At 37.6% G+C, this 22,757-nt stretch overlaps 1 protein-coding gene across 2 annotated transcripts in view; it reads right to left on the reverse strand.

Moving 5' to 3' along the window:
* taok3a (TAO kinase 3a) overlaps nucleotides 1-22,757 on the reverse strand; it is a 64,210-nt gene that overhangs the window by 17,694 nt on the left and 23,759 nt on the right. For both annotated transcript variants that reach the window (XM_085367494.1, XM_085367495.1), the window contains exons 2-12: nucleotides 22,129-22,242; nucleotides 13,220-13,459; nucleotides 10,704-10,775; nucleotides 9,842-9,943; nucleotides 9,171-9,216; nucleotides 8,047-8,143; nucleotides 7,451-7,564; nucleotides 6,806-6,897; nucleotides 6,517-6,610; nucleotides 4,225-4,306; nucleotides 511-678 (exon numbers count right to left, since the gene is read on the reverse strand). In XM_085367494.1, the coding sequence (XP_085223620.1) occupies nucleotides 511-678; nucleotides 4,225-4,306; nucleotides 6,517-6,610; nucleotides 6,806-6,897; nucleotides 7,451-7,564; nucleotides 8,047-8,143; nucleotides 9,171-9,216; nucleotides 9,842-9,943; nucleotides 10,704-10,775; nucleotides 13,220-13,351 (999 nt within the window). In that variant the 5' untranslated portion in view covers nucleotides 13,352-13,459; nucleotides 22,129-22,242. The remainder of the gene's footprint in view (nucleotides 1-510; nucleotides 679-4,224; nucleotides 4,307-6,516; nucleotides 6,611-6,805; nucleotides 6,898-7,450; nucleotides 7,565-8,046; nucleotides 8,144-9,170; nucleotides 9,217-9,841; nucleotides 9,944-10,703; nucleotides 10,776-13,219; nucleotides 13,460-22,128; nucleotides 22,243-22,757) is intronic.

Here is a 22,757-nt window from a genome sequence, read left to right on the forward strand (position 1 = left end):
AGTGCTGAAGCAGTACTGACTAGTGTGGAGTCACCATCTCTGAGACTTAAGTGTCATCCTGAGGATGCAGATAAACTATGCTGTCCCTCAACCTTTTGTCTGAAATCATCTGTTGGCCTACAGATAGAGAACTGTGTGAAATAATGAGCTTAAACTCTGTCATTGGTGTCAAGTACAAGCACTTATTTTATGTAGTGGTGATGGAAATTTTAAATATAATAATTATTTCAATTACTTTGCGAAAATACTCTGCAGATTAACTGAATCCAAACCTCATTTTAGTGCAACTCTGCTACTTAAAGACTGTGGCTACATATATGCAATTTTTCATCTTCATATTAACTATTGTTAAGAATTGAAGAACTGTTTCTGGTGCCACTCCCTGTGATCATGCACTCTGCAGAGTTTTTTCTTTTAACATTAATTTGTCTGTTTAATATTTAAGTTTGATGCATAAACTGTTTCCCCATTAACCTCCCTTCTCCCTTTTTTTTTTTTTCTTCCTCCCACCTCCTCCTCCTCCTGGCTCTCTCCCAAGGGCCCGTTGTGTTTCTCCTGGTATAGGATCTTTTTCATCTTGCGGTACTGCAGATTGTCGAGCTCACGCACTGCATCCTTGGTCCTCTGGATGAGGTCAATGAGAATGCGTGGCGAGCGTTCCCGACGTACAAAATCATGCTGAAGAGAAAAAGACAGACAGTCAGTTACTTCGTTCAAGGTTTTAGTCAGACTTTATTACAATACAAGGAGGAAAATACTTGGTTTAGAAACTAAAGCTAATCTTTCTATTAGGGTTATCTTTTTTATTTGCATTTCAATTGCTGTCTTCATGTCATACAGTTTAATTTAAACTGAACATTATGGATGTTTTCTTCCCAGTTTTTCAATAGAAATTCAGAAAGTATTGCCTCAGACTACTTACAATATTGGCAGTAAACATTTAAAAGGGAAATAAAATAAGCTGAACCGGAATGAAGATGAAAATTTTATATATTAACTACTTTCTTTTGCATTATCTTAAACATTGGCACCATTTACAGATCTTTTAAGTTGTTCGTAAATATTTGGAAGTCATTTAAACATGTCTAAAATTTTATTTCAATGAGCACAACAACTCTGGCAATCACTAGAGGGCGCCTGTAGGTTGTTCAACCCATTCTGGTCCCAGCACTCAATACGCTCTACTACAGTCTCTGAGAAGGTCCATATAATCGATTTTTATAAATACTCCTAATCCTTCTCATTTCAATAAATACTGTTTGAAATGCATTTGGCCTTGCACCAAGTTAATGAGAACTTTAATTAAATCAGGTCATATAACAAAAATCCCACTAAGCATTGATAATTGAGAGATTTTAGTTATTTAATCTGTATCCTTTGCTTTTGTGCTTTTTTTTTTTTTTTTTTTAAGAATGAGCTACACACATTAACCTCTGTGGAGGAAAAACAAACATACTTAAGAGTTTCTTCTATCAGGGCATAGCAAAGCAAATTGGACCTTGTTATTTACTAAAAGAAAGAAAAATCCTTCCAGAAGAAAAAAAAAAAATATGTGAAAGGTCAGATTTCCTTTTAAAAATATGATCAGTGAATGATATAATGGTTTCACACTTCTATGGAGATCATTTAGGTGATTATCATTGCTGAGTCTGTCCTTTGCAAGTGAGATGAACCTCTGTAATCTAATGTAGGTGCAATTTGGTGGAGGTTGGGACATTGAATAATTACATAAATGCACAATGAATAACCAACGGGTCAGAGTGGGATTGGTGGGAGGTGGGAGAGAAGGTGGGGGTCGAGTGATAGTGGATGGCTATTTTTAATTTGTGTTTTTTTCATTTGTTTGTTTTTGTTTTATTTTTTACAAACAATTTAGGGGTGTCAAAAAAAAGAATAAAAAAGCAAAACAAATAAAAACAGAACAGATATTTCTGCCCAGCACTTCCTCCCACTACAACACACAAACATGTTCACACCTCCTCTTAGTCAGTGTCATTCATAAAATATTGGCTGCATAAAAGGCTAAAATGTATTCAACCTAAAGGTACGTGACTAAAATATTATATTCTGCATGAAAAAAAAATACATATATTTAGGTGTATTTTTAGCCATCACTCTCTGCACACCTTCCTCTCCATGTGACAGATGCCGGTGTAATGGGTTAGTCAGGACACAGAGGAATGACATCACACACTGAAAATAGAGATGAAAGTGATTTGTCCCATTTTCTGATTGACCTACAGCAGAATGTGGGTGGTTGGCCACCCCCATCCCATCATCCAGTGAAGTTATCTCAAGGATTCCTCCTCATTATGAGGTTAGTGTAAAGAAGAAGTGACAGCAAATCTACAGCACCTGGAGTCTTGTCTGGTATATGTATTGTGGCATCACTATTGCCTTCTACCAGAAGTACTCATCCATACTCAGTTTTAGCCTGTTCTTTTAGGATAAATTTGTTTTTGACATATACTATTACCGGTAGTAACTTTTCAGGCTACCGTTACTACTTTAGACAGGAAATAACAGGAAACAAAGGGAATTCTGAAAATATTAAACACTTCATGAACACATCATATTGTATGTTGTTTCACATACAAAAGATAAAACAGGTTAAGGTTAGTGGAATTTTGCAAGTTGGGCAAAGTGAGAATTAGTAGACTAAGTATTCTAACCAGCTACTCGCAACACATCATCTTTGCAAACCTTATCATTTCCTGCTTAGTCTAAGCTACACATTGCATTGAAAACAATCACAAAATACTCATTCATAAATCGGTTATTGAAATCATGAATTCAAAAAAGCAAACATTTAGATGATTCCATCCACTGAACTGATTTTTCTTGTAAAATAGGGCAACTCAATTATGCTATTAGTTTTAGATGATTAGTCAAACACAAAATTAAATTTGAACACTTCCTTGCTCTGGGAAGTTGCTGTTGTGCTGTAAATATCTGTAGTTAGTAAGTAAATTTATACAGCTGAGAAACTCAAGAGTTAGTTTCAACTATTCAAGTGAATATGTTCGTTTAAACGAAGTGTACTTACGGGGGGTTGAGGCCACTGAATGGTTACTCTTTTATTTTTTGTAATTACCATTATTCTGAATGAGGTTTTAAAGGACAGAGAGTGAATTTAACCTGAAGCCAGTACACTAGTAGGTCAAGGCCCACAGATTAGTGACCTGATTTTCCCTTTAAAGCGCTTGGAGGGGCATGTGCCTGTGTGTGTGTGTCTATGTGTGTGTGCTTGCACTAAAACGAAGAGTAAATTTGTGTGTGTCTCAGAAGAGAAAGTGGGGTATTAATCATAAACTAACACCCCAACCCCCAAGCCCTTCACTATAAAGCAGGCCCTTGGACACTGATCCAAAGTCTGTTTGGTACTTATCCCTCTTTAATGGTTTTTTCAGTAAGGATTTGGGTCAGGGGTGCTTGGAAGAGTGCATTCCAGTCAAAAGCCCCATCCTATCCAGACAACAGTCCAGATCCCTTTAGTTAACCACTTCCTAACCTCACACCTTCCTCCATAAAGTGAGACAGGTGTGAAAAGTCCTGCTTGGGCTTCAACACCACTGAGCGTGATCACCAAGAACTTAAAACTCTTAGTGCACCAATAGGATTACCTGTTGGTCACACAAACAAAAAGATCATCTCCTCAATCACAGGGAAACACAATGGACATGCATGGATTATCAGCGTGTATGCTCATTGTGGTTTTGGAGATACATATGGGCTGTCACTGGCAGGATGGCTTTAAAAAAAAAAAAAAAAAACAACTTGCAGGTTTAAGCGTTAAGTTTTACGAGATTATTTTATCTGTGTTTGACAACAGTAACATTTTGCGTTTTAAGGGGTTAGATGAGTTATATTATATATGAGTTTTAAGGTAAAACAACCGTTGCGGTTCCACAACATCAGTACTCAAATGCAATTATTTATGTCCAACACAAATTTATTTTCTTTGTCCTTCTACTCATTTTATTACACCATATAAAATGGAGCTCAATTGTCTTCCTGTGTCTTATCCCTTGGCTGTGAGGCAACGGGGGGAATAAAATAAAAAAAAATCTCAGTAGGATGCTTGATTCCTGTGCTTGAAGAAGACAGTGTATATATGCTTGCGTATTAGGGAGCCGTGGGTGGATGGGAGTGACTCATCCTCATGACTGACTGAGACAGGAAGTGAGGTCACAGCTAGAAAGATTACTGAGGAAACCCACTCACTCGTAGCAGCTCCCCCGACGAGGGTCTGTCCTGAGGAATTTTCAGCAGGCAATAGTCAACAAAGCTGCGAAAGAGGTCAGACCTAGGTAAAGAGGACAATGAGAAAGAAGTCAGTCATAGTCCTTCTTGGACTAATATTTTTAAAATTAGAAAAATTTTAAGTAGAAATGACAGTGACAAGCTAAAAAGCCATGCCATCTGTCCTTTTTGGCAATTAATGACTAATGTACAAGGAGGAGCAATCCACAGCTCTTTGGTGTTTAATATATCAGTGACTTAAGTAGAACAATCTTGCATAATCTCTTAGTGTAGCCCCGAATGGGAATTATATATGGATTATGTAAATATGTGGAGCAATAAAAATATAGGCCAGTGGAGCTGTGGTCTAAATATCTAATCATGGTAATCTAGCACGGTAGATATACCACCATATGTTTTGTTTGCTGTTATGAGTTGTTAAGATAAAATAGACTGGAATGCTCTTTACGTTTATTAAAATACACACTGAGGGTATACGACTGAGATCTCCCTCAACCTCTATTTCTCTCTCAGTTGCTAGCATAGATCCATGCTTAGTCTTGTAGGTCATGCGAATGTGTTCACAATCTGGCCTTGTGTTTGTGTATGAAGCCAATGTCTCTACTTGTCTCATCTGGATGTTGCTAATGCCTCGGGCCCCTGGAGCTCCTCCAAAAATACCACAACCCTGTGCTGTCCCACACAATCGCTCACCTAAAGCACGATACTAGAAATCAACACTAATTTTACAACAGATGTCATAGGCAGCAAGTTTTAACTTTAAAGAACTGCCTTGCCTCACGTTTCTCATGACCTGCTCACAATACTCGTGCCTACTTAAAGGTTTTAAAAGAAAGGTTGTTATTTAATGAACGCTTGTGTGGAACTGATGCACATGTTCTACAGTATGAGGCAGGTAAACGGTTGCATTCAGCTACTCCTGAGGAGCTGTGTGACAGAGACAAATTTTTACAACATATTACAAGGAACTCCTGCACGACACTGCATACCTAGGACATCGCATGCATACCATGGCAGTCACAGCATGGCAGAAGTACACAGGAGTAAATTACAGGGAGAACATCAAGCACAGGGTTAATATTTGATGAGTGCCGTTTCCCTAAGGACAATCATACCACACATGCTGTGGTTACAGCAACTCAGAGGAGCAGTAGCATATTTGTTCCTTTGCTAAATTCCTGCAAGTGTCTTGCATTTTTTGCTAATTGAGATCACCTAGTTCTCGGTCCATACATGCTGCTGAATATGTATCCGCTTTTCTTCTGTTCCCAAATTATTCCTTTACTACCAAGATTGTGCTAGCTAATACTGAGCCCATTGTTCATACAATAAATATAAAGATATAAAAATATTATATAGCTTATATAGCATTTATTCATTAACTGAGAATAAAAAACATAAAAAGCTAAGCTATGGTGGCTTATGTAGAGTGCTTGGATTATTCTACTAACTAAGCCAACTGTATATTGAATAAATGATTTCACTTCTTATAGTCCTCCAGATAAAAAAAAATGTATACCTTTTATGATGAGATTTGTTGTTAAACAGTAATTAATTTAAGCTTTTTTCTTGACTTTACAAAAAAGCATATCAGTTTTAAATGCTGTTTCTCAGTTTTTTAGATGACATAAACATTTCATGACAATATATAGCAGCTCCGCTGGTCTTGTCTGACAATGGTGATGCAAAGAGACAGCAAAGAGCTGTTTAAAACCTGCTGGCCTAAATTAAATTGCTAAATGTTTTTTGATGTCTGGAAGGACATTCCCTAGAGAATCTATTAGCTTCTGCAGTCATGAGCTGTGAGGCTGAAAGCTGCATAAAATAATGCATAAAGCAAGCTGTTTTCCCATATTTAGAACACCTCATACGTGCATGGAGGAATATATTTGCATGTTAGTATGGCAAGCTTAAAGTGTGAGTTAAATTACTTGGAATAGCAGGAGAATAATCGTGCTGTTTTGTTTAGATGCTGCCTCAAAGCTCAGTAGAAATGGTGTGGGTAGCTGCAGTGTGTTTCTTTGGTAGCTGTTTCCCAGGTAATTACATAAGAGACTTAGAGTGTGCCCTTGCACATGGCCTGTGGCAGGGATCACAGGTCATGCAGATTAACACAGGGATGTCTTACTCTGGCTGAACCCTGACTAGAATGGACTTTAATGTTCACGGTTGACTGGATGCATTATATCAGTGGTTATACTGGATTTTTTTGGGTGTATGGTAATTTTGTAACATCAAGGTGCTAAAACTTACCACTCATTGGACTGCAGTGTGGGAGAGTCGTTCTGGGCAATGTGATATAAGGCACTCATGGCATTCATGTTGAACAAGGGTGGTTTACGTTCCGCTAAAATGAGAAAGGATGTGAGAATAACATATACAGTGTGCACATTTTCGCATCAGCTTCTCCTTGAATGAGGGAGAAGCCGAAGTCTAAAAAATAAGTAGTACAAACAAATAACTTTTAATCAGCTTAAGTCTGCTGAATTTCAGTCTGAGCCAATAAATGTATTATTTGACCACTGGGTAGGTGTTTGCTCACCCAGTTCAATACAAGTGATCCCCAGTGACCAGATGTCCACTTTTCCTTCATACTGGCCCTCGTCCATGGCTAGGATCACTTCTGGGGCCATCCTGAATACAAAGGCAGACACACGCGTATGCACACACTTTATCAAGTATGGAAAAAATCCATGAAAATGTTATAATCTTCTAAGCTTCTCAGAGTTTTTAAAGACTCTGGTATGCTGTGATAGCAGCTTAGTTTTTGGAATATATGTTTCTATACTTGTGTGACAATTTTTCGTATGCATGACTACTAGTCCACCAGTATATGGGATGCCTTTGTTTACCATTAAAGCTGCTGTGAATATGTGAGTGAATATTTTATTTTAGTGCATAAACAATTGAAAGCCAATTGCGGAAAACTATTAATATGAATTAAAAAAAAAATCTTGTCAGTTCTTTCTCAAACTGAATTAATAATGACTAACATGTTGCATGTCTAGGTGCATGACTCTAGAACAACAAACATCTACCAACAACAATGTCTAAATAAAATTGGCAGAAAAAAAGAAAAAAAAGACATAAAATAGCTCATTTGTACTGAACATGTGCAAGATAAAGAAGAAACTTAATCTTCTCTTCTCTGCAGATGAGGTTCCATGTTTGTCTTGTGTGTACTGACCAGTAAGGTGTGCCCACAAAGGAGTTGGCAGGTGAGGCAATGGAGGCGGAGCCAAAGTCAGCCAGTTTGACTTGACCCAGCTCAGTCAGCAGGATATTACCAGCTTTCACATCTCTGGATAAGGGAAAAGAGCATGAAGACAGCAAAGACAGAAAAGAGAAAAAGTCACATTAGCTCCACTTATATATTATGCATATGTGCCAGGTGACTGATATGTGCCAAGTTAGTCCTACCTCCAATGAGCCAGTCCAGTTTTTATTCACTTTTGACCAACACAACACAGTTGGGTATTTAAAGATGTCATGTTTGATTTGACATTTTAAATCTATGCCCTTTGAAACTTAAAATGATACAGAACAGTAAAACGGATTTATTTGATGTGGTTGTTGGATGCCAATCATATCTTCCCACCTTAAAAGATACAACTGTGTACAGCAATAAGGTGGGAAGGTGATGTCCAAGAGTAAGTATAGACATGATGTTTTACAACTTAATTCGTAAACACTGCAATAAATGAAGAACGTAACTGTCTTATGTTATCATGTTCCATGTTTTCACTCTATGTTGCCTGTAAGCAAGGAAAGAAATAGACTCACCTGTGAATCATATTATGGGAATGTAGGTAAGCCAGTCCTAGCAAGGCACCATGGGTAATGGCAGCAATTTCCATTTCTTGGAGTGGTTTTTTATGAACTATGGAAGAAATAAGTACAATGAATGGATTGAGCAGAAATAACATGAATGATTCAAATAGTTATTTCTATCCAAGATTGTGGAAGTGCAGACTTCATGTGCTCAGCTCTGGAAAGCACAGTATCATGGCTTTAATAATTAAGACCAACTGTACTGATCTGTCCACACACTGCAGTAATAAAGTAATCCCAGTAAACAGTTGAGTTTCCTAAGCTGGCACCCCGAGTCCTGCTGTTCTAAAAATTGTGCCAAGGCAAAAGGTCACTGCAGAACTACGACTGAGAATTTTTATATAAAGGCTAAACTCCCCAGAACAGTCTGGGAACGACTGTCACAACTGTGTACTCTGTCAGTAGTGAGTATTTGGGTGTTTAAAATAGGTCAGTAGCTTCAAGAGTGGTTAGAGGATGGGGAGTTCAGGGAATTCAAGCTCTTAAAAGTGATATAGATATTTTTTGCCAGGTGCTGAAATCTAAGAAACAAATATGTTTTCCATCTGCGATAAACAGTGGTTTAAAATGTAGTACTATTACAGCAGATTACACATTTACATTACATTATCTTGCTCCAGTATCCAAGGACGCAAATGGGGAGAGTGCCCCTAAGCATACAATCACAGAAAATATTTAGTTAGGCCCACAAAATGAACCAAATAATCACAGAAAATTGGAGAACATGAGGTTTTACAAGTTTTTAAAGATAACTGCAGTTATCTGATAGCAGCCAGTTCCTTATTTTTTGGTAGTCCAAAAAAAATCCTCAATAAGGTCAAGCAGTCATAGCCTACTTCTGCTCCTAAAACAGCTTAAATTAGCTAAAGGGCATACTTTACAGTGCACAACCAAGCTAAAAGACCAAAGTTACTTTTCATTAGTTTTGTTTTGACAAGTTTCGGGTTTACAAAAGTTTCAGGAGTGACTTCCTGGAAAAAAAATGTTAACACTTCCACCCTGTTACTGACAAAAAAGCCATTATAAAATTATGAAATATCTCAATGTATTGGCATATCAAACACTGATAAACATACCCTCCAGTAAATCTGATGCAGAGCCCAGACAGTACTCCATCACCAGCTGAAAGAGAAAATAGTTAAACCTCAAATAAAATGGAAACTAATCACTCACATGGAATGAGCACCGTCATAAATTTTAATTAAAGCTTTAAGTCAAGTTTGTGAAAAGTCCTAGTCTAAAGAATGTAGAGGAAGTGGGCGTACAACAGTTAGCCACAACATTAAAATCAAACAGAAAAGTGAAGTGACTAACACTTATTATCTTGATGGCAGAGGTCTTGCGTAACAGGACAGTGTGTAGAAATAGCTCAAGCCCTAGCCTCTAAACTCTGCACTCAAAACTGGTCAAACATCAGTGGGATCTACCAGAGCAGGCACAACCCGCAGAAGCACCACCCAGCAATCAGCAGCCAATGTTCTTATGACAGACACCAGAAGCCCCAATGGGACAGAGTTGATTTGGCAGTGCACTGTAAGCGGTTTTGATGTTGTGGCTGATCAGTGTACACAAAGAAACATAAGTACACAGTAGGAAAACATACCGAGCAGGACATGAAAACAAAAGAATGTAAGTAAAGAATGAGAGAGAGCAGAAGAGAGAAAGATAAATCAAGTATCCTGCCAGACTAAAAAAAAAATGAGGAACTTGAACAAAAAAAAGAGGATGTAGAAAAGGATCTACAAACCCAGGCAGTGTTGTCTTTCAAGTAGCAGCCTTTGTACTCAATTGTGTTTGGGTGTCGCAGCTGTCCCAAAAACTTGACTTCCTTAATGATGTCCTGCCACTTCTGCAAAAGGAAAGAATGATTCCAGCCTTTAGGTACTATTAAACTAACACTTAACTAAGACTTTAAATACAATGCATTAACCAGTGACAGATATTTTACATCTGTATCTCTCTTGCTATTGTCTATTGACAGAAAGGTTTTCTTTAAAGGCACTGCACCAATATAAATAATAAACAAACTGAAAGCTGGCTCCACTTCAACTAGTATGGAAAAGTTGGACAATAGCTTGCAAGTGCCCTCACACAAAATCATCACTCACTGTTTTATAAAAAGATACAAGTTGACTAAACCACTGAGATGTGGGCTTGAGTTCAGCCGAAGTACAAGCTGTGATCCCATAGGATGCCTTCTGAAATATGCTTCTGCCTAAACATTTCCAGCAGTTTTCTTGAGGTAGACACGTGTTTGTTCCAAGCTTTGCATCTGGTGTGGGCAATTATCTTCCATTATTTTCACATTATTTCTGTTCCTTCAGAGTAACTAACCACCACATGAGACATCTCACAACTTCACAAGCATAGCATCAAGCTGTGTGAAGTAGCAGAAAATGATGTAATGCTGCTTTTTGCATTCTGAGCTATACCTCCCACATCATAGAAAAAAAAAAAAAGGTTATCTGACCAAACCTAACCAAATGCTCACTTGAGGTTTTTCTTTTTTTGGTCCTTCTGATATGGTTCCACAGACAAAACCATCTAAAACTGGAGCATTCACATTGTATGTGCCATATCTACATTTTCCAGCATGTATATTTTCTTACTTCAGTAGTCTGCTTGCCATTATAGGACATCTTTTTGATGGCCACCACCTCGTTGGAGTAGGAGTTCCGAGCCTGAGAGAGAAAATAGAAAAGATCACACTCTATTAAGGTCTTTAAACACAAGGTCTAAATGCTTAGGAAAAGAAAGCTCACACAAAGACAAATACAGTAAACCTCCCACAGGATATAACAAGGCCTCATGTTTGTTTTTGTCATTTTTTTGTTTGTTTTCGGTACCTTTAGGGTACCTTTTTGGTCCCCTAGCCACAAAGTTATATTGGCATTCTACAACATAAACATACATACAGACTCAAAAGTGATCTTAATGCCCACAGGGTAACCTTTGGTCTTCTATTAAAATGTGAAAGTTAACATCAAAAGGTCACTACATAAATATTATAATTATAGAAAAAATAAAACATAACATGTACTGTACCTAAAAAGCACGAGCTATAGCAGCCTGTTATTGGACAGTGGTACATATTAGTTCAGGGACCAATCTAATGTAAAACATCCAAGTGCAAGTAAAACTAAATACTTACCTTAATCTAAAATAAATATCCACCTGAACAACGTAAATCAGGTGAGGTTTATCTATAGCCACTTTAACTGTTTGAGTTATCTGTCCACATTTACATTTGCATGCTAAACCCATGGTGTTAACCTCTGAGGCACTTTGCCTCAGGGACAGCTAGGCTGTGGCTCAGCCTAAGCCCTTATCTGAGCTTCATCCCATATACAATTGAATGGGAAATTCATGTTGAGATTCAAATGGAATTACAGTAACAGGAGGCAAGAGAGTATTCCCATTTGACTTTTTTTCAGATTAATTTGATCCCAATGATTGCCTGTCAGTTTATGCATAAGAGCATGCATTCCTCTTATTATAGGATACAGCTAGATGGCATTACATATGAGGAAACAAAAATCAATCAAAACTAAGAAATTTAAATAGGCTAATTGTATTGCTAATTGCATTAGAAGGGAATGTGTTACTAATTACAAACTCTTTAATTCAGCAACCATTATCAGGGTGTGTGTGAACCCCTTGTTGGTGTTGGGTCTGTGTTCTCAGGAGGTAATTTCCCCTTGTTTCCTTCTGTAATGGGAGTTACTCGTTTGTCTTTACACAAGTACAAAAGCAGTCACAGTTATAGTTAGGGAATTTATGTATTTGACAATGCACATTTACTGTGGTAACTACTGTATTTTTTTTCTCCTATAGTCATTACTTTTACAGATTCAGACTAACTTCAAAAAGAAAACAAACAAACAAAAGGTGTCCTTTGAGTATCCACTTTCTAAAAATCAGGTGAGAGAAGCTCCGATTAGCCACTAGTAATAGATAACAGCAACTGATTCACTGATGTACTGATTCATCTCTCAGGCAAAAATTCATACTAACCTGTCTTCAGGTTGGAGTGTATCAGAATGGGTTAAAAAAAACAAAACAATAAAAAAAACAACCTTACCTGCTTTGAATAGAAAATATTGTGATGTTTAAATAAATACTGTTCTTAAAAGATATAATAAATTAGCATATATGAAACATAAGGGAGTAAGTAGTAGTAGTTTTTGTAAAGCTGTAAACATGAGTTGCCATTGACAATGATTTTATATATCATTTTAGATGATAGTATCGTATGTATCGATTTTGTATAACACAATAAAAACTTTTCTTTTTTTTTTAATTATAATGTATCCTTAGTTCAATCACTGAAAAAATAAAGCTATTAACAACATTTACAAAAACTGCCCTTGCTGACAGCAAGCACTGTTGTAATAGGGGTAGTACAAGTGTGTCAGTGAGCACAGGATTGACATCAGGGCAGGATTTAGACACACACTGGAGATTGTCAGCCAGACGGACATGGGTACTAGGACTACTACTGATGTACTGGTCGTGTGTACGTGTACATGACATGGGATAGTAAAGCCCTGGCAGTCAAGAAAATCCTCCCCCTTCATTGACTACTACTTTGTATTTATATATCAACAGAACAGCTGTCTTGCAAGGCAGGGAGGAGGCTTATCGCCCCTAGTCCTGCATCTGGAGGAAAAGGGAGAAAGGAGGAGAAAAAGGAGAATACAGGATGCTTTTCATTCCCTCCTCCATGCAGCTTTAATATCAAAGCTTGATGAGTAATTAGTGATGATGAGATTAATAAGAAACAGAAAAAGTGCTGAGAGAGGATCTGTCTCCACTTAACTGCTTTCAAAGAGCCATAATGTGGTGCACTACATTTACAGCATACATATTCCTTTATTCAGCAGGAAGTGTAAGTATGTGCGTATGTAACTAGCTAATAACAATGATAAACTGCAATATATAATGTTAGAAGTGTTTATGCAACTTCTTAAATGATCCAACCACTTTTGCTGTTCTTTCAGATCTGTATCACTAAAGCTGCAAAACTCAAATTAAGTGCTTTAAATCTATCTCAAAAAGAATAATTTCTAATTTACTTCAAGGCCTTTGAAAGCCAGAGTTACCATAATTGTGAACTGATACTTACAAAGTAGACGGCCCCAAAGCTGCCATGGCCGATCTCATGCAGGTCACAGAAAACGTCCTCTGGGTCATCTTTGAAGAAGAGGTCAGCCAACTCGGGGTCCTTCGGTACTCCTTTCCGTGTGGACGACGGCATTATGTGCTGGACATGGGCTAGGCGCCAGGGACCGCACTCACATACACGCTACTTCTGCTACTACCACCACCAAATATCCACGACGGGTCCGGCATTGGCCAGCTAGACCTGGGAAAAAGAAAGGTCAAGAGAATAGACTATTAGGCTGATATTTACTGCCGTGCACTGGATAACAACACATTTGTTTCCTAGCATATATGCTAAAATTAGATGCATTTATACCCAAGGATGGTTGTTGATACTTGTGAACATCCAGACACTGTTTGATTTAATGTCACTTCACAGAATATCCTTATTTCATGTGCAATATGCAGGGCTTCTTTGAGTATTTTCATTAGTGCTTCTCATTGACAGCTGATAGGTGATAAGACAGGAAAAAAATTAATAAAAAAATGTTTGCTAATAATGACGACGATAGCCGTCTAGTCCTGCTGCTCATCACACACAGTCACACTTGCATACACAGTCACACGCACATGTTTGACAGCAGAAGTTGAGTCACTGATGCATCATTTCCACACATGGACATAGTGCCCGCGCACACACACAAACACACTAATGCTGACTGTTTTGTATCACAAGGCTGCAGCCAGGCCATCAAGCGTGTATGCATCCTGGACACCCTGCTCCAGTTAGCTTCGTTGAACATGCAACACACATTCACACCCATGCACGCAGGCGCACAGCATCTCTCTGATACCAGTGTCTCTCATTCTCTCCCTCTCTCTTTCTTTCTACCATGAAATCTGTGTGCACATCAGCCAGATGCAGCAAGTAAATCTGGCTCCAAAGGCCAGCCCCACACAGAGAAAGCTGACATACAGGCAGAGGCAGCAAGACACACAGGCACCCAGGCCAAGACACGAAGCATCAGCATCATCCTAATCCTCTGCTCTTAAAGGGATCTAAGCCATTGCACCCACTCCAAAAATATCAGTCTTAAAGGCAAAGTCCTGAGCCCTCTGTGCCATAGCACCAGACGCATAATGATTCCAGCCTTGGGGTTTTGAATATGGACAGAAATATGTGTCACTAGGCTTCGTGTATGTTTTGGTTATTGGAATTTCGTTTGAGAAACATGGATTTTTTTTCCAACACATGGCCACAAAAAGCTAAATAACAGCTTTTATTGTACTTTAAACTGTCCACTTGATGTAACCAGGAAGCTACTGTTAGCTTCTTGTGCTACTCTTGATAAGTTTTTCCACAGATATACTGAGCTGATGACACTACCCAATTCAATGTAAAGGATATGAGCTTGGACATAAGTAAGTTTTAAAGACTTTTGAAATATCAAAGTAAGTAAAGTGAGTGGTTTGCAGCAAAAAGACTTGTTGCTGTGCTTCATATTCCAAAATCTAAATATAAATCAAAATATACAGTGACACTGCCCACAGTCTATTTCAGTGAATGTTAGAAATAATGATGAAGAAAACCACAATGACACACATGCTGCTTCTTATGAACTTCTGCATACAGAAAGGTCTCCTGGAGCACTGTGACAGCCTGCTGCCATTTAAAAAGCTGCCGTAACATCTCAGCTTTGCGTAAATCAGTTGTGCTGTAGCCTGACTAAAATCAATTTCATGGCATTTAGCCCTGGCTTCTCTTGAAGAATGCTCCACAACATTCTTGTAAGTAGCCACAGATTTACACATAAACAACGGCCATGGTTCCAGTTTATCAGCCTGTATAAGGTGAGAGATCATACATGCAGGTTTACAAATTAGTTTAAGGCATCTATTGGTCATAGAGGGTTTTTTTCTCAGAAACATAAAACCCTAATATGGCTTCTTCATGACTACAATAAAAATCTTACAGTTGATGAAGTGTGTACAATATAGCAGTGTAGCTGTTTGTACACAAACTTCTACTGCGCACAGTTACTGGTGCAGCTCGAAGCTCTTTGTGATCTCATCAAATATCCAATCAATGAGCTTTTTCAATAATGTGGGTTGTAAATTAAACATTAGTACTATTTTATTAATGTGTATTTTATATTTATTCCAACATAAAAGTGCAATAAAAGAATATAAATCAGTTTAAGAAACGTGCATACATCGCCTTATATCTGGATGCATGTGTGTGCAATGTTTATTCTTACATAAACACACATATACAGCAGTAAGTATTTAATTTGCTTTTTCCTAAGTGCACCTACAATATGAACCTGTGTGTGTCCATGTCTGTGTTAGTGACTCTGAAACATTTGTCTGTCTGTCTCCTGGTTGCATCAGCCCCGTCTTTCTCTCATCTCTCCTGCTTAAGCTCTCTAACATAACTACTTAAAAAAAAAAAAAAAGCCTGACACAACCTCCATCTCACCTTTCTCCCCACACCCACAGCATATAGTGCACATAAGTACAGATATACATGTACATACCCTCACTATGATGCATTCATTAGTTTGTACAGGGTAACAAAAATGAGAGGGGGGAGAAAAAAAAAAGTCCAACAGAGTAAGTGGGCTTTACCCAAACTCTGAAAGCTGATCTAAGCCACAAAGATAGAACAATCTCCTGACTGTTTCCAAGAGACAAAAATGAAGCAAATGAACACCTAATTCATGTGATCACTCCAGAGACTGAACACCTTCTCTCGTTCTTTTCCATTCTTCCTCCTCCAGTCTCCCGAAATGTGTGAAGTGATGCAATGTGGCAACAACAGGTTGTAACTCAGGGGGCTTCGTAAACCTGTTACTAGCCCAGCAAAGCCCAGTGTTTGGACAGTTTGCTCTGTGTGTGTGTGTGTGTGTGTGTGTGTGTGTGTGTGTTTTAAGGATCTATGAATGGCATTGTTCTGAGAGAGCTGCTTAGGCAAATGGCTTAGACAGATTAAATGCTTGTGTGTGTAAATTTTTTACAACATACTCAGAGCCACATTTTCAAATAATGACACTATACATATGCGTAGGTGTGAATCTTTTTGCATGTGCAGAAATAATGTACACCTAGTGTGTAAATGGGATGTGTGTGAGGTGCAGGTGGGTAATTAGGCTACCGGATTTGCTATATACAATAAACTATACATCATAAATACAAATTATGTGCAAAAGAGATTATGTGATTTATGCTAATCTGACTAGTACTTACACAAACACAGCTTCACTGGAGAATTTAATATGTTTTGAAGAGCAATTAGAAGGATTTTCCACTAAAATTCTTGATAGTGAGTTCATACATGAATTGGCAGTGTTTGGTCCCAAAAAATTCAAAACATACCGTTTCCAGGTAGGGGTTAACATTGACAAGCTTTTATCAGGTATTACCAGTAAAAAATCCTGTCATGATATTTACAAATGTAATGTATTATCTTTCTAGTGCACATATTTGTTAAAAAAAAAAATAAAAAATTTAAAGCAACAACAGTGCTTGTATCTTGATACACTACACCAACAACACATTTATTCTAATGTCAGTAAACACAATCAAAAAATATTTATGGGACATATATAACATAACATTAGGCATATACAAGAAACATACAGTGTGTGAATGTGTGTGTGAATGGGTGGATGACTGGATATGTAAAGCGCTTTGGGGTCCTTAGGGACTAGTAAAGCGCTATATAAATACAGGCCATTTACCATTTACCATACATGCATAACAAAGCATATCCATAATACCCTTAGGCCCCCTCTTAGCATTGCTATCACTAATTGATGTGCCAACTGTTCTTAAGGACCACTCAAGCTGACAGATATGGCTCTATACCATCTGCGGCACTGCAAGTATTTAAATGGGACACCGCAATGTAAATAAGCTATATATCATAAAATGGTTCAGAAAGCCAATCATACCAATACTGTTCAAATTGAACATTTAGAAAGGTTTTCAATACAGGATTTGTATTCATTATTTTTTAAATGATTATATTCTTTTAAACAATACCTGAATAATAGACTGTGCAAGGGCATAAGAATTAACTGGGCTACCACATAGACAGATAAGAGAGAAAAGAGGAAACAGAATTGTTTTGTATTAGGGCTGCTCAATTAATCGAATTTTAATCACGATTACGATCAGGGCTTTCAACGATCATTAAAAATAACTGAGCCGATTATTAGCCCCTCCCTCATTTTATCCGCGACACCTTAAAGGCCGGTCCGTGAAAATATTGTCGGGCATAAACCGGTCCGTGGCGCAAAAAAGGTTGGAGACCGCTGATTAAGAGGACCCGAGGGAAGCTCGGAAAGCTAAGCAGAAGTTATTTGGAGAGGAGAGTGACTGCCGTTGGTTGAAAAGAGAGGTAAAAAAAAAAAAAAAAAACTTCAGTGGTGTTGCACACTATTTTATATTATTTTTTAAAGTCATTGTTAACCCTTTAAATCCGGTCAGAGCAGCACGCTCCGTTTTGTGTAACTACTTTTAAATCCCTGTAGAACCTGGACCATGTAAGCTAGCGCAATAATTTGTTTTGCATATGAAACCGGAGGAGTTGTACTTACAACTTATGCCATCAGCTTGTCCTCGGTCACGGTTTCCTTCCACATATAGCTTTGCAAAAATTGCATAAAAAGCGCTTGCAGGAACAAAAACATAATATTCCAGAAACACGCTTTGCCGATCCGATCAGCTGTTCATAACACTTCCCACAGTGAAACAGATGTCAGCGCGAACTGTCTCATGTCCGCCATTTCCTGGCCGAAACCGGAAGTGACGTCATTTTCGCGGAAATGTAGTTTTTTACTTGTAGACCTTAAAAACCTCTACTGGTCATGTTTGACTTTTCTGAATAGTTTCTGGGTTGCTTAGAACTCGAATTGCACAGCTGGAAATAGTTTATTTTGATGCACCTGCTGTTTTCTTTGAAAATTTGCATCATAGGATTGTTTTTTTTGTTTTACCTGCAGTGTATATAAAAATTGGTGTATCTCCAAAATAAAACTATGAAGACACTCAAAATAAATTTCCTGTTGTTGTAAACTATTTTTTGCAACTTTTTTGTATTTAAAGTTTTGAAGGATAAGCCTCTTAAATTTCTCCAAGTAGAAATATATGTAAAAAAACAAAACAAAAACGATTTTCAATTTTTTTGTAGTTTATTGCACTTTTTTGCAATTAATGTAGTTACTATGGACTTAATGCATACATATTATTAAAATATGGGCTATAACAGTTATTTAGCAACTTGAAATGCTCCCACAAATGGCACTACAACATGTAAAAAAATAATATAAGCTCTGGCGGACTTGGTTCTATAGTAGGTCTTAAAGGGTTAAATAAATATCGTCAAATAATCGCGATCTCAATTTCAGTGAAAATAATCGTGATTATCATTTTTGCCATAATCGAGCAGCCCTATTTTGTATAATTGATATTATTGATAAATGAAAACAGACGACAGCTTCACAGAAATATTGAGTGTCTTCTGTGCAAAAGGTGAGTAAACTAATTCTGAAACCCACTGTATTGTACAGGAGTTATTAAAAAGGTTTCTAAGACCGTATCAATAATAATCAATAAATGACAGTATCAATAATTGCCTGAAAAAGACAAGCTTGGAGAAAGAAGAACATTTTCTTTGCATGCAGTCATTTACAGTAGGTTCACGTCTATCTAAAGTCATGTGTGCACAAATGAAGTACATGCTTCTGAGGTTGTTTGTGTACATTTACATCACAAATGCAGGTATGCACTAATGTATGTATGTTTATGTTTACACATGGATAAACAGGGTACTGTACACAAGCATGTATCTGCACCAATACATCAATGAGAGCACACAATTGCCCATATGTTTCTGTATAGCCAGGGGGGTTTAGCAGCTTACTGGCCCTCCTCCCAGCTTTAGACAGGAACAGGAATTAGACAGACTGTGGGAATTCTTACTGGGATTCAAATCACCAGCTCTAATCAGAAACGGGGAAAAAAAAAAGAAGCAGAAAATCCACCAAACTGTACACTGAGGCTAGTCCTATGGTGGGTATGTGTGTGAGAGTGCAAGAATAAGAATTACGTAATAATCCAGTTCTCTCAACTCCTATCATGACATTATAGAAAGCGGGGTTAGAGCCTTAGTAGTGTGTATTAGTGTAGTAGTGTGCGCAGATAGAGCCTCACATCTCACTGGAGTAGGAGAAGGTCCTTGGAGGATACGGCATTTGTGTGTGTGACATGTGCATGTATGTGTGTGTGTTATGCCTCTGCATGGCATAAAATGGGTCAACCTTGTTATTGTATGAATAATATAAAAGCCTACTTAAATGCACAATCCAAGGTTGTATAGTGATGACAACAAGCCAAATTAAAGCTACAGATGTGATAACACTCTTTCTTATTGTGGAAAGTCTGTGAAGTGTATGTTCTGAATCAACACAAATGGCCATTTATTAAGGATAGACTACATATATTTGGCACAACCTCAATAGTATAATAGTTTAATTTGAATGGTAATTCTCCAGACTGCTGCCTGGCCACTGAGTTCAGGCAGATGTAGTGAACTGATGACTCTAAAGCACTCACAGGCAGTGGTGGAGTCCCCACTGAAGCACAAGCCTGAGGGTCATTTTGACCTGTCCTGAGGTTGAGCAATGATATTAAAATCAGGAACAAGTAGATAAAACTCCAAATGCAAGCATCAAGCAAACTGCCACCATCAACTATTAAGAGCATTATCTTTCTGCAATTTTGTAGACTCCACAAAGATGCACACATGCAACCTGCACCCTTCTCTCATCAAAGGAAGCAAAGTCTACCTGCTTCTATATGCATAATATTAGACAAATCACCCACCATTACATAATAAAGGATTGGTGGAGAGAGCAATAATAAAAAGGATAGATAATGTATTTGAAGAAATAGGTGTCAGGACTGTCAAAAACAGGTATATCAGTATTTTGCACATGTCTCAACTCTGTATATTTTTATATATTTTATTTATTGTTTACTCTATTTAATTTGTAAAATATGTGTACACACACACACACACACACACACACACACACACACACACACACACACACACACACACACGTAGAAAAATATTTAGTATACACATCCAGAAATGCATATACTATTATATATTGTACATATATTTATTAGTTTCAGATGTAGCCATTCTTGTATTTTGCTTGTTTACATTATTGTATTTTGCACAACTCTGTTGCTTGTGAAGCTCACACACAAAAATTTCACTCACGTGTACTGTACCAATGTACCTGCACATGTGATGTGACAATAAAAGTGACAATAAAAGTGATTTGATTTGATTTGATTATTGGAGCTTTCAGTTTAATCTCAAGGGTTATTTTTTTGTTTGTTTTTAAGGACAGATTTTGCAGTTTGTAGCTCTTATCTGTGTACTACAAATAACCCATCAAATTAAATTTATTATGGGCATGATATTCAGTCAAACAGAATCTAATATTCTGACACATGGGGTTATCATGCAAGATTAGCAGTCTGTTGGTTTGGTGAACAGAGTGGCCTGGAATGGAGTGAAATTCGAGGCCTAAATTATTGTTGCAGTCCGTCTCTGTTCACAGTTAATTCATCTTCTTTCAAATGGTAGCCACACTCACGAGGACGTATGCAGGAAGCATGAAGAGTTAGGCATATTATATAAAATAAACACAAAAAACCCTTTCATTTCTTTGACAGATAGATTTCCATTCTCATATGAAGCCATGACACAAAGCTGCTAAGGGCATTAACATTTAATCAGGTGGCAGAATCACTTCAGGCTATGTGAGCCCCTGTTTTCCTATGAAGAAAGTGAAGACATGAAACATTTGCAGCTAAAGTCAAAAGTTCACTCCGTTTCATCCTCGACACCTTGCCAGTTACATTTTTAAGCAGTATTTGTGACCTGTCTTATGGACCTGATTGTGAAGCAGCTCTCTAAAGTGTGAACTTAACAGATTCTTTGCCCTTGAGCTCACAAGACTGACAGTGAGGGGAAGTCGAGACATTTCAAATAAGTCTTTATCCTTGCCTAGAGAGGCGTTCTGTAACCAAAATCATTCCTCTCTACCACACCCAATCCCCACAAGCTTTTTTCCTCCCCAATCAGGGTGTGACTCAGCAGCAAGTTTTGCCTACGGAACAGAATGTACACTCACTCACACACGCGCGCTTTCCTTTTCACCGATTCCAATGATGGCTGTGGGCTCTCTGTGTAAAGATGACAAGTTGGCAGAAGGATTTACATTTTTGCCTAATTCATAAAAGACTGCAAACCACAGACAAACCTCAAGTTCTTCAATCGCTACAGCTTAGTGGTGCCCGAGCAAAATTACTTTCTATGGAAAACTGAAAACAACTGTGGTATAACAAAGTAAACCAAACAAAAACGTTCCTTTTAATGCAACCCTTGTCCACCAAATTCAACTGCAGTACTTAATCAGAGTCACTTCAAAAACACAATCACCATGACTATAGAAAAAAAGAACAGTGATGTAGCTGTGACATAACATGAACTTTCATTTTAATTTAAACTGCTGTTAACTTCAAAACTGGTCCAGGCAAGAAAGTTTTTTTCATGTCACAACCTGAGGAAAAATTCTTGCAAATCAGTGTGAAAGAGAGGTGATTGGCTGTTAAGTACATCAGAGAGCCAGCAGGGCAGAAGCTTTCAATATTGACCCAGTTTGCATTTGGCTGATCCCTGTGTCATCTGTCTTAACTGTAACATGAAGGGGATTTCTGACACACAAATTAATTCATTGTATTAAAAATAAAATAAAACAAAAAATAAAAAACTGCTCATAGACAGATTGTCATAATATGCAAAAACAATACATCAAACAGCCTCAGAGAGTCAAATACATAACCTACCTGTAGAAATGTGTTGAGGGGTATGTAGGACTAGCCTGTCTTCCCTCTCTCTTCTCGGTTTAAATCCAGTGTTGCATTTTTTCAGATGCCCTCATGACTGGTGGAATACTGCTCCTGGGGTTTAAAAAAAAAAAAAAAGAGGCAAAAACAAACAAATAAAATTTTGGGTGGGATATTTTAGACACTATGATTATCAATTTGATCTCGTATCATTAGCTTCACTCTGAAAGTGCCTACTTTGTCAACCATTTAGTATTTTTTCCCCATTTCACAACATTTTACAGTCTCAACAAGCATCTGAACTACATTTTATATCATCTTCCTTACTCTAGAGTACCAAAGGGTTGTTCATTGGCTCATAAAACAAGAAAGGAGGAAAGTAATATTTACCAGTAAGAACCATAAGGAATTCTTTACAGCCATAGGTGTAGTGCTCACAGAGTGTACGGTAACAAAGGTCACTAAATCATCACTGAGCGTAAATAATCAAAAGTGTCATGTAAAAATTTAATTTCGATTGCTTGATTCATCAGGTCAACAGCATATATATGAGATACACTAAATTATAACTGTAACCATGCCATAGGTGGACTCTGGAACTGAAACAAATAGCATGACACATCTGATAA

This window comes from Diplotaxodon limnothrissa, linkage group LG12 (genome assembly GCF_057381915.1).
Source record: "Diplotaxodon limnothrissa isolate DT_005_m linkage group LG12, D_limnothrissa_male_GT1.1, whole genome shotgun sequence".
In the NCBI taxonomy this organism is placed as follows: Eukaryota; Metazoa; Chordata; class Actinopteri; order Cichliformes; family Cichlidae; genus Diplotaxodon; species Diplotaxodon limnothrissa.